Source organism: Bos indicus x Bos taurus, unplaced genomic scaffold, assembly GCF_003369695.1.
Source record: "Bos indicus x Bos taurus breed Angus x Brahman F1 hybrid unplaced genomic scaffold, Bos_hybrid_MaternalHap_v2.0 tig00001207_arrow_arrow_obj, whole genome shotgun sequence".
Classification (NCBI taxonomy): Eukaryota; Metazoa; Chordata; class Mammalia; order Artiodactyla; family Bovidae; genus Bos; species Bos indicus x Bos taurus.
Window position 1 is genome coordinate 28377 of NW_020867388.1, and position 14697 is coordinate 43073.

Consider the following 14697-nt stretch of genomic DNA (forward strand, 5'->3'; position numbering starts at 1 on the left):
GGTTTGCCGTTTCTTTCTCCAGGGTATGTTCTCTACCCAGGGATCAAACCTACATTTCCTACATTGGCAGGCATATTCTATACCACTGAGCTGCCAGGAAAGCCCATGGTGTAAGACTCTGACAAATTCAATATGGGTAGATGTCATGTTTGCCACTTCCCTGACTAGCCTGTAAGACCATCTCAGACATTTCTGCACTTCTTTTTGCTGGATATACACCAAAGCCCATTCAATCTTAGAAATCACATGCTAATGATGTCAGAACCTATGTCAGTCTGGATCATTGATTGTAAGGAACAGAACCACAGATTCTACCTCTCTAAAGATTAGACCTTTTATGAACAAAACATAAACTTCTATTGTGTTAGTGAGCTAAGATTTGGGAGGGATATCTGTTATATCAGCTACTATTACTTTTACTAATGTTCTGTCTCTCTGAGATCGTGAAGGGATCATGGGAATCGTTTCCCTGCGTATCAAGACACAGTTCCTTTGTTTGGCTATAATATTGCTGACCTCCATGAGGTTCTGATAGGGTAATGAGATACAATCTACTAACAAAACACTGTACTGTCTTCATCTCTCCTTTATCGCTCCCCTACTTTCACCATCCAACTTTTTCTCATAGGAAGTGGGGAGGGATTGGACATCCATCTGTTCTTGAAATTTCTTTCTGAAAGATATGTTGGTTTTGTTTATCTGAGAGAAATGAATAATGGGAGATGAGGTTAGAGAACTAAGAAACTGTAAAGTAACAAATCTCTGAAAACTCCTACTGTAACTATGAGGTCAGAATGCGATTTCATTAAATTAAAAGATATGAAATACAGTCAATAGATAATTGTTCCTTAATAGTTGTCAAAGAAATAAATTTGGTTTTCACTCAATCAAAAGAAATATTATTAACCTGGAGAAAACAGTTCTTCTTGGAGAAAATTAATGACCCTATCTCTTTCTTTGTTCTACTCTCAGACCAGGCTGATACTTGGTCAAATGTTAGAATAAGTAGTCCCAGCTTTCTCTATCTCTGTGATGATAAAAAAAAATGATGGGAATCCTCATCCACTTTTGTGGATGAATTAGGAAACTGCGTATATATGCTTCCATCTATGTGCTATTAAAGCCTTTTTCTCCAAATATTTCTATGAAAGCAACTCATAACTGAACTTAATTATTTTGTTTCAAACATAATAAAGTAACTGGATAGTCAATATTTCTAAAATAATATATGTTCCTAAATAGGAATTCTGTGTAGAGGAAGAAAAAGCAAGCCAGGACTTCCATATTGAAACTAGATTTACGGTAATGATATTTCTTAAATTACTTTGATACCAGCTTCTTCCTCAGGACCTTTCTCAGGGCCCCCACCACCTCCTTGTTCCTCAGGCTGTATATAATGGGGTTCAGCATGGGAGTAAGAATAGTGTAGAACACAGAAAGACCTTGATCCAATGCTGGGGTGTGGGAGGAGCCAGGTGTCATGTACACCACTATGCCTGGCCCCAGGTAGAGACTCACCACAGTCAGGTGAGAAGAGCACGTGGCCAGAGCTTTGTTCCTCCCCTCAGGAGATTTCATTTTGAGAACAGTGAGGAAGATTTGAATGTAGGAGGCAATTATGAGGTTGAAAGGGATGAGGATAAATATGATACTTACCACAAATACCACCATCTCATAATCTGAAGTATCCTCACAGGATAGCTTTAAGACGGCTGGCATCTCACAGAAGAAGTGATTTATTTCCTTTAGACCACATGTGGGAAAATGCATGGTGTAGATGGTTTGAATGAGTGAATTTAGAGCACCCCCAGTCCATGATGCTACTGCTATGAGCAAACAGACCTTAGAATTCATGATGACTGTGTATTGCAGGGGATTACAAATAGCCACAAATTGGTCATACGACATGAAGGTCAGAAGGAGACACTCAGCACCACCTAGACTCAGGCAGAAAAACATTTGGATTCCACAGCCAGTGAAAGAGATGCTGTGCTTCCCCAAAGAGTGGTTGATGACCATCTTAGGAACTGAGCTGGAGATGTAAAACAAGTCAATGAGAGAGAGCTGACTGAGTAAGAAGTACATGGGAGTGTGGAGGTGAACATCCAGCCAGATCAGGAAGGTGAGTATGGAGTTCCCTGTGAGAGCAATGAGGTAGACCAGAAGAATGAGGTAGACCAGGAGGCTGGCATATTGGAACTCAGGAAAGAGGCCCAAGAGGATGAAATCTGTAGTAGATATGTTATTTCTTTTTGCCATATCTTAACTTCCTCTATGATGGCTGATGCACTGTGGGAGAAAAAATATAGGACATCTCGTAAATCTTATGCCTAGTTAAGAACCTTTATTTTAGACTAGTTATTCCCCTATCCATTCTTTCTATGTCTTAGTTGAACAAAATGATATTTAAAATGTCTTGAGGAAGTTACAGTCTTCCCACGTGGTGCCTGCCAATGTAGGAGATGTAAGACATGTGAGTTCGATCCCTGGGTTGGGAAGATCCCCTGGAGGAGGAAATGGAAACCACTCCAGTATTCTTGCCTGGAGAATCCCATGGACAGAGGAGCATGGTGGGCTAGAGTCCATAGGGTTGCAAAGAGTTGGACATGACTGAAGCGATTTAGCATGCACATGAGGAACTTATGGGTGTGAACATATGGAGAGTTGGGGAGAGTGAAGCACTCAGACAAGGCATGGAACCTCCATGTCTTACATATTTATTTCATCTGAATGTTCGTCCATATCTTTTATCACATCCTTTTATGATAAATCAGAAATCCGTTAAAAAAAAAAGGTGAGGTTCACCAGTCTTTAACTTATTGTTTGATAAACACTAAATGCTGATCATTTTACTCCACTATTTAAAAATTATTTCATATCTACAGTTATCATATCCATCCAAGAATTAAAAACTCATTATTTGGAATTTCCTGGGACAATGAGACTCCATATTTTGGTCTCCTTTTAGTTTTTGACTTATCAATGGGACCATTTCCTCAAGCGTCTTAAGTAGCTCCTCCTCTCCTCTGTCTATATCATCTCCCTTGTCAATCTTTCATAGCCCCATGCAGGACCAAATACATATTTCACATGGCAAAATTAAAATGTGGTACCCTTTTTTCAAAATTATGAAAAATTTCAAGATGGCAACATCAGATCATTAAATCACACATGGGCCACTCCTAAGCACAGGACACTGTATGACCTCAGAGTGAAGCTTTTCCTGATTCTATGAGTTCAGGCTCTCAGAACAATATATTTACCTGTCTATCCTCTTTGGAGCTCACTTCTGTATTTCCAACAATTTCTTAAACACTTTCATCACATGTCCTGCCAACACTTCCAATTTATCATGCCAAAACTGAGCTCAACTCCCACCTTTTATGCCTTGATTATTTCAGTCATCACCTCTCCTCTAACACAAACATTCAGGCTTATAATATTGAGACCACGTTTAATTATTTTTCCTTATATATTTAATTAGTTAATTGATCTAACCATATTTAACTATCATATCTCTCAGACATTCCCCTCTTTTCCAAACTTATTATTTCACTCAATTCTAAATCTTTAGCCTTCTTCTCGTGATTGTCCAGACTCCTTCTTCTTCAAACATAATCACCTTAAAGCATAGCTGTGATTGAGTCACTCTCCGTGGCAACATTTGAAATGTTCTCCATGAATTAGTGAATTAAGCTCAATGCTGCTTATATTTGCATTTAAATACTCAACAAGTTTGTCACTAATTTAGCTGGCCAATTTTTTGGTATTGCAACAAAAATTTTCCCTTATAATGACTTACACTATAATCTTATGAAATATCATATCTTTCCATCTTCATGCATTTACTTATGTACTGATAGTTTTCCTTTTATTTAGACCAGGCTCCCTCCAGTAAAGGCTGTATCAAATCCTTCCCATCATTTAACATTCTGATCGATGTCAGTGCCTTTTTGAATTCTTCTCAAAACTCTGTCCATTCCATTCTGATCAAAAACTGATTTTACCTTCTTTTTAAAATATTTGATTCCCTTTGAATTTCAACACTTGTTATCCGGTCCCATCACTTCATGGGAAATAGATGGGGAAATAGTGGAAACAGTGTCAGACTTTATTTTTTTGGGCTCCAAAATCACTGCAGATGGTGACTGCAGCCATGAAATTAAAAGACGCTTACTCCTTGGAAGGAAAGTTATGACCAACCTAGATAGCATTTTCAAAAGCAGAGACATTACTTTGCCAACAAAGGTCCGTCTAGTCAAGGCTGTGGTTTTTCCTGTGGCCATGTATGGATGTGAGAGTTGGACTGTGAAGAAGGCTGAGCGCCAAGGAACTGATGCTTTTGAACTGTGGTGTTGGAGAAGACTCTTGAGAGTCCCTTGGACTGCAAGGAGATCCAACCAGTCCATTCTGAAGGAGATCAGCCTAGGGATTTCTTTGGAAGGAATGATGCTGAAGCTGAAACCCCAGTACTTTGGCCACCTCATGCGAAGAGTTGACTCATTGGAAAAGACTCTGATGCTGGGAGGGATTATGGGCAGGAGGAGAAGGGGACAACAGAGGATGAGATGGCTGGATGGCATCGCTGACTGGATGGACTTGAGTCTGAGTGAACTCCGGGAGTTGGTGATGGACAGGGAGGCCTGGCGTGCTGTGATTCATGGGGTCGCAAAGAGTCGGACACGACTGAGTGACTGAACTGAACTGAACTGAATAGAGTAGTAACTTTAATACCTGTAGTTGATAATCCCTACATATTGTTCCCTCAGTACAATTTTACAACATGGATCATAAAATAGGTAAGTGTATAAGAAAGTATTGGAATGCAGATATTTCAAGATTATTATATCTTTGCTATTATTCACTTTTGTGAACATATGAAAATGAAATATTTCTTTACTTTGACAAGCTCAGTGCTCAAGCAGTATGTCTGGCTGCTGTCACAAATCATTGAAACCTAGAGTTAAAATAGCTCATGAAAAAGGGAGTTGAATAAAGATTGGGAGGAGAAAGAGAAAGAAGTGGAATGGAGATAAAAGAAGTAAAATAAGAGGAGGGGGAGGAATAAGATGTTAGAGAATGTAAAGGAAAAAGAAGAAGAGGAAATGTGTTAACTGAAATGATGCCCATGAACTTCTCTAGCAATCCAATAGTTAAGAATCCCCATTTCCACTGCTGGGGACATGGGTTTGATTCCTGCTCAGGGAACTAAGATCCCACATGCCATGAGATGTGGCTAAAATATAAAATAAAATGGTGCCCAAGTTTTATTCTTTTATGATATTATCAGCACATACCATAGATATTATTACAAAAATTCTGCTTGTGGGTCACTTTTGAGGCCTCTAAGCCCTGGGTCCTTCTAATCACTTGTGAGTAATCATTCATGTGAATTAATGTACTTGTTAATTAACTTTTTATTTTAACAAACTTTCCTTATGGCTCTTTGTCATAATAAAATACAGTTTGTGAGAAATGTGCTTCTTCTATTATGTATGACAGTAAATTAGTTTTAGAAAAACCAAGAAATTTTCTCAATCACAAAAAAATTGGTATAGAATCAGAGCTCTAACTGACGGAATTTGACTACTCTTCATGACCTAATTAGGGCTTCCCAGGTGGCACTAGTGTTAAAAGAATCTGCCTGCCAATGCAGGAGACACAAGAGATGCAGATTCAATCCCTGGGTTGGAAATATTCCTTGGAGGAGGAAAATGGCAACCTACTCTAGTATTCTTGCCTGAAAAATTCCATAGACCAGAGAAGCCTGGTGGGCTTCTCTGTCCATGAGGTTGCAAAAAGTTGGACATGACTGAGAGACTGAACACAACATGACTTAATTATACCATGTTTACAAAGAAATCTGAATTTTCTATGAAGAGAGGTAGAGACAGCTAGATAAACACATGCACTCAAATCTCCAAATTGGGTGAGAGTTATTATGCATCGGACTTCACTAGTGGCTCAGACAGTAAAGCGTCTGTCTATAATGCGGGAGACCTGGGTATTATGCATCAGCTTAATTCCAACTGGCAACCTGGTTTCAAGCTTAGCACTAGAACATGACTAAATACTGGAATGCAGCCAGATCCTATCTCCAAAAGTAGGAGATATAATGTGCAGTCTATGGACCTTTTTAGAACTAGAATGTGTTACTTAAACCAGTGAACATTTATCACCAACAAATATAAAAGCAAAGAAGTCTCCTGCTCTTGGACCACTGCTTATTAATTGAGATTAATTCCTGTTGGTCATTTTATACCATAGGATAAGGAATAAAGGTGGGTGGGACACCATAGAAATAGTAAGTGAATAAGGCAGTTGATAAGAGGGAGAAATAAAGGAGAAAAGGAGAGAAATAACTGGGCTCTTAGGTATAGCTCTCTCTGCTTTTACTGCCACACCCACCACATTGCTGCTTCCCCTGTCACTCTAAATCTGTTAGCAACAGCTTCAGGCATTAAACCAAAAACTTCTACCTCTAATATCAGTGGCTTATGTGTCTGCTCTGTAGAATCCTATGATAGTTATCACCTGGTTGTTTTTGGAGGAAAACATGTTTAGAACTCTCCCCTGAACCTCATCAGGAACTAAGTTTCTCTCCACTAGAGAAAAAGCAGAGTAGGGGGTGGGGCTGATGAAGAGAGCTGCTGCTTCTCACTATTCCATCATATAGAAAGAGACCCTGGAGCCTGTGTTCCAGGAGACCCAATGGGAGCAGAGAAGGGGATGGAGCTTAGGACATTTCCAGGGCTTGTCAACCTTTCATCAAATAAGGTGATCTCTGCAACAACAGACAAGAAAACAAATGGTGAGAACTTGCTTACCGGGCATTAAGTGCGTGCGTGCGTGCGTGAATACTCAGTTGCTTCAGTTCAGTCCAGTTCAGTTCAGTCGTTCAGTCGTGTCCGACTCTGCGACCCCATGAATCGCAGCACGCCAGGCCTCCCTGTCCATTACCATCTCCCGGAGTTCACTCAAATTCACGTCCATCGAGTCGGTGATGCCATCCAGCCATCTCATCCTCTGTCATCCCCTTTTCCTCCTGCTCCTGCCTCCGAGCATCAGAGTCTTTTCCAATGAGTCAACTCTTCGCATGAGGTGGCCAAAGTACTGGAGTTTGAGCTTTAGCATCATTCCTTCCAAAGAACACCCAGGACTGATCTCCTTAGTACTAATTAAAGATGCCACAAATATTCATTTAAAACAGAGGTTCATATTATTAGTACTATCTCCTTTTTTGCTGAAGTGAAACAGGGGCACAGAAAGGTTCTATAATTTCCCATCCAGCTATCAAGGAGCAGAGTCAGGTTTCAAACCAGGACCCCGAGCAGCTCTACAGCCAGGGTCTTCTTCCTCTCAAATGCCATAGAGCTCAAGGATGTTTTCCTTCTCCTAAAGGTTTTCCACAAGGGTCCACAATAAGTAGGGGCACCTGAGTGCTGAAAAAAAGAGAGGGTGGGGAGTTTAGGTGCTGGAAAAGTGGAATGTGCTACATTTCTAACCAATCTACCTAGATTGGTTAGAAACAGCACAGATATCAACAGTGATGTTGGGAGAGCAGAAGGAGGATGGTGTGAATGGACACAGCACTGAAACAAGACAGGAAAAAAATTGGAGAGGCTGTAAAAATATTGATAAGGGGCCTTGACAGAAGGCTGAAGGAAGGAGTGATTGTGCCTGACAATGTAAGAAATCATTAGTTACATGATATTTATAGAGAAGTTAACATCTTTCAAGCAGTCCTTCATAATTTCTTATTATTCTCAATTTTTTTTCAGTTTTAGTTTCTATCTATATATCTATCTCCACCATGAGTTTTTTGACTGCTGTGATCCTGCCTCATTTATCTTGATAACCTCCACATTTAGTATTATTTGTAGAACATAGAAGGTGCTAATAAATGAAGAATGAATAAATCATAACTCTATGAAGAAAATAGTATCATCTCTATTTTTCAGACAAGAAAACTGATGTTGAAAGATTCAGAAGTTGGCCCAAGTTTTCACAGGTATATGCCATATCCTGAGTCCTTAGTCTGTCATGTCACAATTTCATACTTCATCTCTATTCCCGTAGCATTGAACACCTAATGAGAACACCAGGAGTTTGGCCAAAGGTTTATTTGTGCTGGCGTAGTTACTCACATGAACCATTTGTTGTTGTGCTGTAAAATATAGCACGGAAAGAGACAAGCTAAATGGTCTCCATATCCTTTTAGAGCTTTAATTATGAAAATTCTCGGCTGCTTAGTCACTCAGTCATGTCTGACTCTTTGTGAACCCATGGACTGTAGCCCACCAGGCTTCTCTGTTCATGGGATTATCCAGGAAAGAATACTGGAGTGGGTAGTCATTCCCTTCTCCAGGGGATTTTCCTGACCCAGGGATCAAACCCTGTCCCCTGCATTGCAGGCAGATTCTTTACCATCTGAGCCACTGAGGAAGCCCTGGAAAATGCCCTAGTAGTGGCAAAAAGTGGCAAGGATTTGTTTTTTCTTGGAGGAAGGGCTGAAAATAAAGTACAGGTAAACTTACTATTGTCGTAGTCATTCATATATTTCTACATCTATTCCCAAGCCCTGACTCAATCGTGTCTATTAATTGTAATTTTATGCTTCAGAAAATGCTTGTATAATGACTAGAAAATGCCAAGAAAATGACAAACCTCAGAATATTGTTTTAGCAAGTTGATAACTTCTCAGACTTATTCAAGTCCATCCATCCGATCTTTTTCTTATAAATGTTGGTTTTCAGACTTTTGTTCAGTGGGTGGTGACTGTTCTCACAAGGAGACACCTTGTGTTTTTAAGAAATGAAATGTGATATTGACAGAGATCAACACATCTTCACTTTCATCGGGTCACAGGCTTAGCCCTGAGGACAGGTTTTGATGCCAAAATAAACTAAGGATTAAATATGAGCTGGGTTTGAGGGAGTGAAACCTCCCTCAAAGTATTAAAGTGAAGTATTTCATAAAAGGAAGCAAACCTCTTTCATTCTGGTGACTTAATAGTGCTTAGGGCCTTGTTTCAGATCCCCTGTGGGATTTCTGTCCCTTCACTTTAATTATTAGGATCTTCCACTTCCCTGAGCTTCCAGAACTTCTCTAAGGTATACCCACAGTTAAACAGCCACTTTTTCCCCACTGGGCCCTGGAATATGTATATAATATCACCTCCTTTGGGGCCCTGAGCCTGTTGTCATCTTAAAGTTTCCCTAGGGTTTTGTTTCTTGCTGATGAGTAGAAGGCCTATGAATTCCCTTAATGCTTCGTGAAATTAGCTATGTAAACACTTGATTTTTTTCTCATGAAAGTAAAAGTATGATGAAAATATACAAGTATATGTTAATAAGTTCTTACTAAGAAGTTGTTCACAAGAAATGATATTCTAGGAGTTTGATGATTCAAATTATATCTTAGGAATACTGTGTCATATTTATTAAAAGACTATTAAAAGCTGCATTTGGATAGACTGTCAAGCATCATTCACAACTGATTCAAATTAAACTAATGGCGTTTTCCTTTATTTTTTAAAATTTATATTTAGTTGGATGGTAATTGCTTTACAATGTTGTACTGGTTTTTGCTGTACAACAACATGAATCAGTTAAAAGAATACATATGTTTCCCCCCTCTTGAAACTCCCTGCCACCCCCAATCCCATCTCACCCATCTAGGTTGTCACAGAGTACCGAGTTGAGCTCCCTGTATTACACGGCCACTTCCAACTAACTTCTACTTTTTTTTTTTAAATTTGATTTTATTTAATTTTACAATATTGTATTGGTTTTGCCATATATCAAAATGAATCTGCCACAGGTATACATGTGTTCCCCATCCTGAACCCTCCTCCCTCCTCCCTCCCCATACCATCCCTCTGGGTCGTCCCAGTGCTCCAGCCCCAAGCATCCAGTATCATGCATCGAACCTGGAGTGGTGACTCGTTTCATATATGATATTATACATATTTCAATGCCATTCTCCCAAATCATCCCACCCTCTCCCTCTCCCACAGAGTCCAAAAGACTGTTCTATACATCAATGTCTTTTTTGCTGTCTCGTATACAGGGTTATTGTTACCATCTTTCTAAATTCCTTATATATGCGTTAGTATACTGTATTGGTGTTTTTCTTTCTGGCTTACTTCACTCTGTATAATAGGCTCCAGTTTCATCCACCTTATTAGAACTGATTCAAATGTATTCTTTTTAATGGCTGAGTAATACTCCATTGTGTATATGTACCATAGCTTTCTTATCCTTTCATCTGCTGATGGACATCTAGGTTGCTTTCATGACCTGGCTATTATAAACAGTGCTGCAATGAACATTGGGGTACACGTGTCTCTTTCAATTCTGGTTTCCTCAGTGTGTATGCCCAGCAGTGGGATTGCTGGATCATAAGGCAGTTCTATTTCCAGTTTTTTAAGGAATCTCCACACTGTTCTCCATAGTGGCTGTACTAGTTTGCATTCCCACCACAGTGTAAGAGGGTTCCCTTTTCTCCACATCCTCTCCAGCATTTATTGCTTGTAGACTTTTGGATCACAGCCATTCTGACTGGCGTGAAATAGTGCCTCATAGTGGTTTTGATTTGCATTTCTCTGATAATGAGTGATGTTGAGCATCTTTTCATGTGTTTGTTAGCCATCTGTATGTCTTCTTTGGAGAAATGTCTATTTAGTTCTTTGGCCCATTTTTTGACTGGGTCATTTATTTTCCTGGAATTGAGCTGTAGGAGTTGCTTGTATATTTTTGAGATTAGTTGTTTGTCTGTTGTTTCATTTGCTATTATTTTCTCCCATTCTGAAGGCTGTTTTTTCACCTTGCTTATAGTTTCCTTTGTTGTGCAGAAGCTTTTAAGTTTACGTATAGTAATGTATATGTTTATAAGCTACTCCCTCAATTCATCCTACACTCACCTTCCCCTACTGTGTCCACAAGTCCAATCTCTATATCTGTGCCCTGAAAATAGGGTGATCATTACCATTTGTCTAGATTTCATATGTTCATTAACATATGGTATTTGTTTTTCTCTTTCTGACTTACTTCACTCTTTACAACAGGCTCTAGGTTCATCCACCTCACTACAACTGACTCAAATTCATTCTTTTCTTATGGCTGAGAATATCCCATTGTATATATGCACCACAACGTTTTTATCCATTCATCTGTTGATGTACATCTAGGTTGCTTTCAAGACCTGGCTATTGTAAACACCGCTGCAATGAACATTGGGGTACAGGTGCCTTTTCAGATTATGGGTTCCTCAGCATATATGCCTAGGACTGGGACTGCTGAGTCGTATGGTAGTTTTATTCTTAGTTTTGTAAGGAATCTCCATACTGTCCTCCAGAGTGGTGTATCTGTTTACATTCCTACCAACAGTGCAAGAGGCTTGGTTCCCTTTCTCCACACTCTCTCCAGCATTTGTAGATTTTTTGATGATGGCCATTCTGACTGGCGTGAGGTGATACCTCATTGTGGTTTTCATTTGCGTTTCTCTAATAATGAATGGTATCCTTTCATGTGTTTATTAGCCATCTGTATATCTTTTTTGGGGAAATGTCTCTTTAGGTCTTTTCTGCACTTTTTCACTTGGTTGTTTGTTTTTCTGATTTTGAGTTTTATGACCTGTTTGTATACTTTGGAAATTAATCCTCTGTTAGTTTTCCCACTTGCTATTATTTTTTCCTATCCTGAGAGTTGTCATTTCACCTTGTTCATACTTTCCTTTACTGTGCAAAGTTTGTAAGTTTAATTAGGTTTCACTTGTTTATTTTTGTTTTTTATTTCCTTTATTCTAGGATATGGGTCATAGAGGGTGTTGCTGTGATTTATGTCACTGAGTGTTCTGTCTATGTTTTCCTCTAAGTTTTATAGTTTCTCATCTTAAAGTTAGGTATTTAATCCATTTTGAGTTTATTTTTGCATATGGTTTTAGGAAGTGTTCTAATTTCATTCTTTTACATGTAACTGTCCAGTTTTCCCAGCGTGACTTATTGAAGAGACTATCTTTGCCACATTGTATGTTGCCTCCTCTGTCAAAGATAAGATGCCTACAGGTGTGTGGGTTTATCTCTGGGCTTTCTATCTTGTTCCTTTGGTTTGTATTCTGTTTTTGTGCCTGTACCACACTGTCTCAATGACTGTAGCTCTTTAGAATACTCTGAAGTCAGGAAGGTTGATTCCTTCAACTCCATTCTTCTTTCTCAAGATTCCTTTGGCTATTTGTGATTTTTTTGTGTTTCCATACAAATTGTGACGGTTTTTTGTTCTAGCTCTGAAAAATGCAATTGATAATTTGATAGGGATCACATTGACTCTGTAGATTGCATTTAGTAGGACAGTCCCTTTCACAGTATTGTTTCTTCCAACCCAGGAACACAGATTATCTCTCCATCTGTTTATGTTTTCTTTCATCAGTGTCATAGTTTTCTGTATACAGCTCTTTTGTCTCCTTAGTTTTGTTTATTCCTATGTATTGTATTCTTTTTGATGCAATGGTAAATGGAATTGATTCCTTAATTTCTCTTTCTGTTTTTCATTGTTAGTATATAGGAATGCAAGTGATTTCTGTGTATTGATTTTGTATCCTGCAACCTTACTAAATTCATTGATTTGCTCTAGTAATTTTGTGATAGTATCTTTAGGGTTTTTATGTATAGTATCATGTTGTCTGCAGACAGGGGGAGTTTTACTTCTTTTTCTATCTGGATTCCTTTTATTCCATTTACTCCTCTGATTGCCATAGTTAAGACTTCCAAAACTATATTGAACAATAGTGGTGAGAGTGGGTGCCCTTGTCTTGCTCCTCATCTTAGAGGGAATGCTTTCAGTTTTCACCATTGAGAATAATGTTTGCTGTGGTTTTGTTGTATTATGGCCTTTGCTATGTTGAGGTAGGTTTCTTCTATGCCCATTTTTGAAGAGTTTTTATCATAAATGGGTGCTGGCTTTTGTCAAAGGCTTTTTCTTCATCTATTGAGATTATCATATGGTTTTTAATCTTTCAATTAGTTAATATGGTGTATCCCATTGATTGATTTCTGTATATTGAAGAATCCATGTATCCCTGGGATAAATCCAACTTGATCATGATGTATGATCTTTTTAATGTGTTGTTGAGTTCTGTTTGCTAGAATTTTGTTGAGAATTTTTGCATCTAAGTTCATCAGTGATATTGACCTGTAATTTTTCCCCCTGTGTGTGTATGTGTGTGTGTTTGTGTGTGTGTGTGTGTGTGACAGAGAGCTGTCTTTGTCTGGCTTTGTCTGGTGTCATTGTGGTGGTGGCCTTGTAGAATGAGTTTCAAAGTGTTCCTTCCTCTACAGTTTTTTGAAAGAGTTGCAAAAGGATAGGGCTTAGCTCTTCTCTGTTTGATAGAATTCACCTGTGAAGCAATCAGGCCCTGAGCTTTTGTTTTTTGGGGAAGTTTTTTTTTTTTTTTTAATCACAGGTTTGATGTAGGTGCTTGTAATTGGTTTGTTCATCATTTCTCTTTCTTCCTGGTTCAACCCTGTAAAGTTGACCTTTGCTAAGAAGCTGTCCATTTCCTCCAGATCATCCATTTTATTTGCATTTTGTTGTTCATAATAGTCTCTTATGATTCTTTGTATTTCTATATTGCCTGTTATAACCTCTCCTTTTTCATCCTAATTTTGTTGATTTGATTCTTCTCCCCTTTTTTTTCCTTGATGAGTCTGGTTAATGGTTGGTCTATTTTGTTTATCTTTTCAAAGAACCATATTTGTTTTATTAACCTATTGTTTCCTTCATTTCTTTTTCATTTATTTCTGCTCTGATCTTTATGATTTCTTTGCTTCTACTAACTTTATGGTTCTTTTGTTCTTCTTTTTCCAGTAGTTTTAGGCATGTAGTTAGCTTGTCTATTTGATGCCTTTCTTGTTTCTTCAGGTAGGATTGTATTGCTATAAATTTTGCACCCCATAGGTTTTGGGTCATTGTGTTTTCATTGTTATCTGTTTCTAGGAATTTTATTTCCCTTTTTATTTCTTCAGTAATCTATTCACTGTCTAGAAATGTATTGTAAAATCTCTAGTGTTTATGTTTTTGCAGTTTTTTCCCTGTAACTGATAAATGTCCTATAGCACTGTGGTCAGAAAAGATGCTTCATATGTTTTTAGTTTTCTTAAATTTACTGAAGCTTCGTTTGTGACCCAACTGATTCTTTCATTTTCTCCATTTTATTTTCAAGGTATTGGATTATCTTTACTAACATTACTCTGAATTCTTTTTCAGCTAGCTTGACTATTTCCTTTCATTTATTTGGTCTTGTGAGTTTCTGCCTTGTTCCTTCATTTGTGCAGTATTTCTCTGTATTTTCATCACTTTGTTTCCAAGTTACTATATTTGAGGTCTCCTTTTCCTAGGCTTTAGGGTCATATTATTCCTTCCTTTTGTTTTCTGCCCTCGATGCATAAGGTTGGTCCAGTTGTTTGTGTAGGCTTCATGTTGGGAGTGACTTGTGTCTGCATTCTGGAGGGCAGAGGTGAGTTTTCTTTTTTTCCCTCTGATGAGTAGGGCTGTGTGAGATGGTATGTTTTGGAGTGTCTCTGGTAATCTTGTCTGCTGTTGATTGAGTCTGTATTTTTCTCTTGCTTGCTAGTTGAGTGAGGCATCCTGTACAGGGTGCTGTCAGCAGGTGGGCGATGCTGGGTCTTGCATATAAGTA

The 14697-nt window shown here is 38.5% G+C and overlaps 1 protein-coding gene across 1 annotated transcript; it reads right to left on the minus strand.

Moving 5' to 3' along the window:
• Positions 1 to 1320: 1320 nt before the first annotated feature.
• Positions 1321 to 2259, minus strand: LOC113888712 (olfactory receptor 2T27-like). Its single transcript, XM_027535742.1, has one exon. The coding sequence runs from the start codon at positions 2257 to 2259 to the stop codon at positions 1321 to 1323; it is 939 nt and encodes a 312-aa protein (XP_027391543.1).
• Positions 2260 to 14697: the final 12438 nt, after the last annotated feature.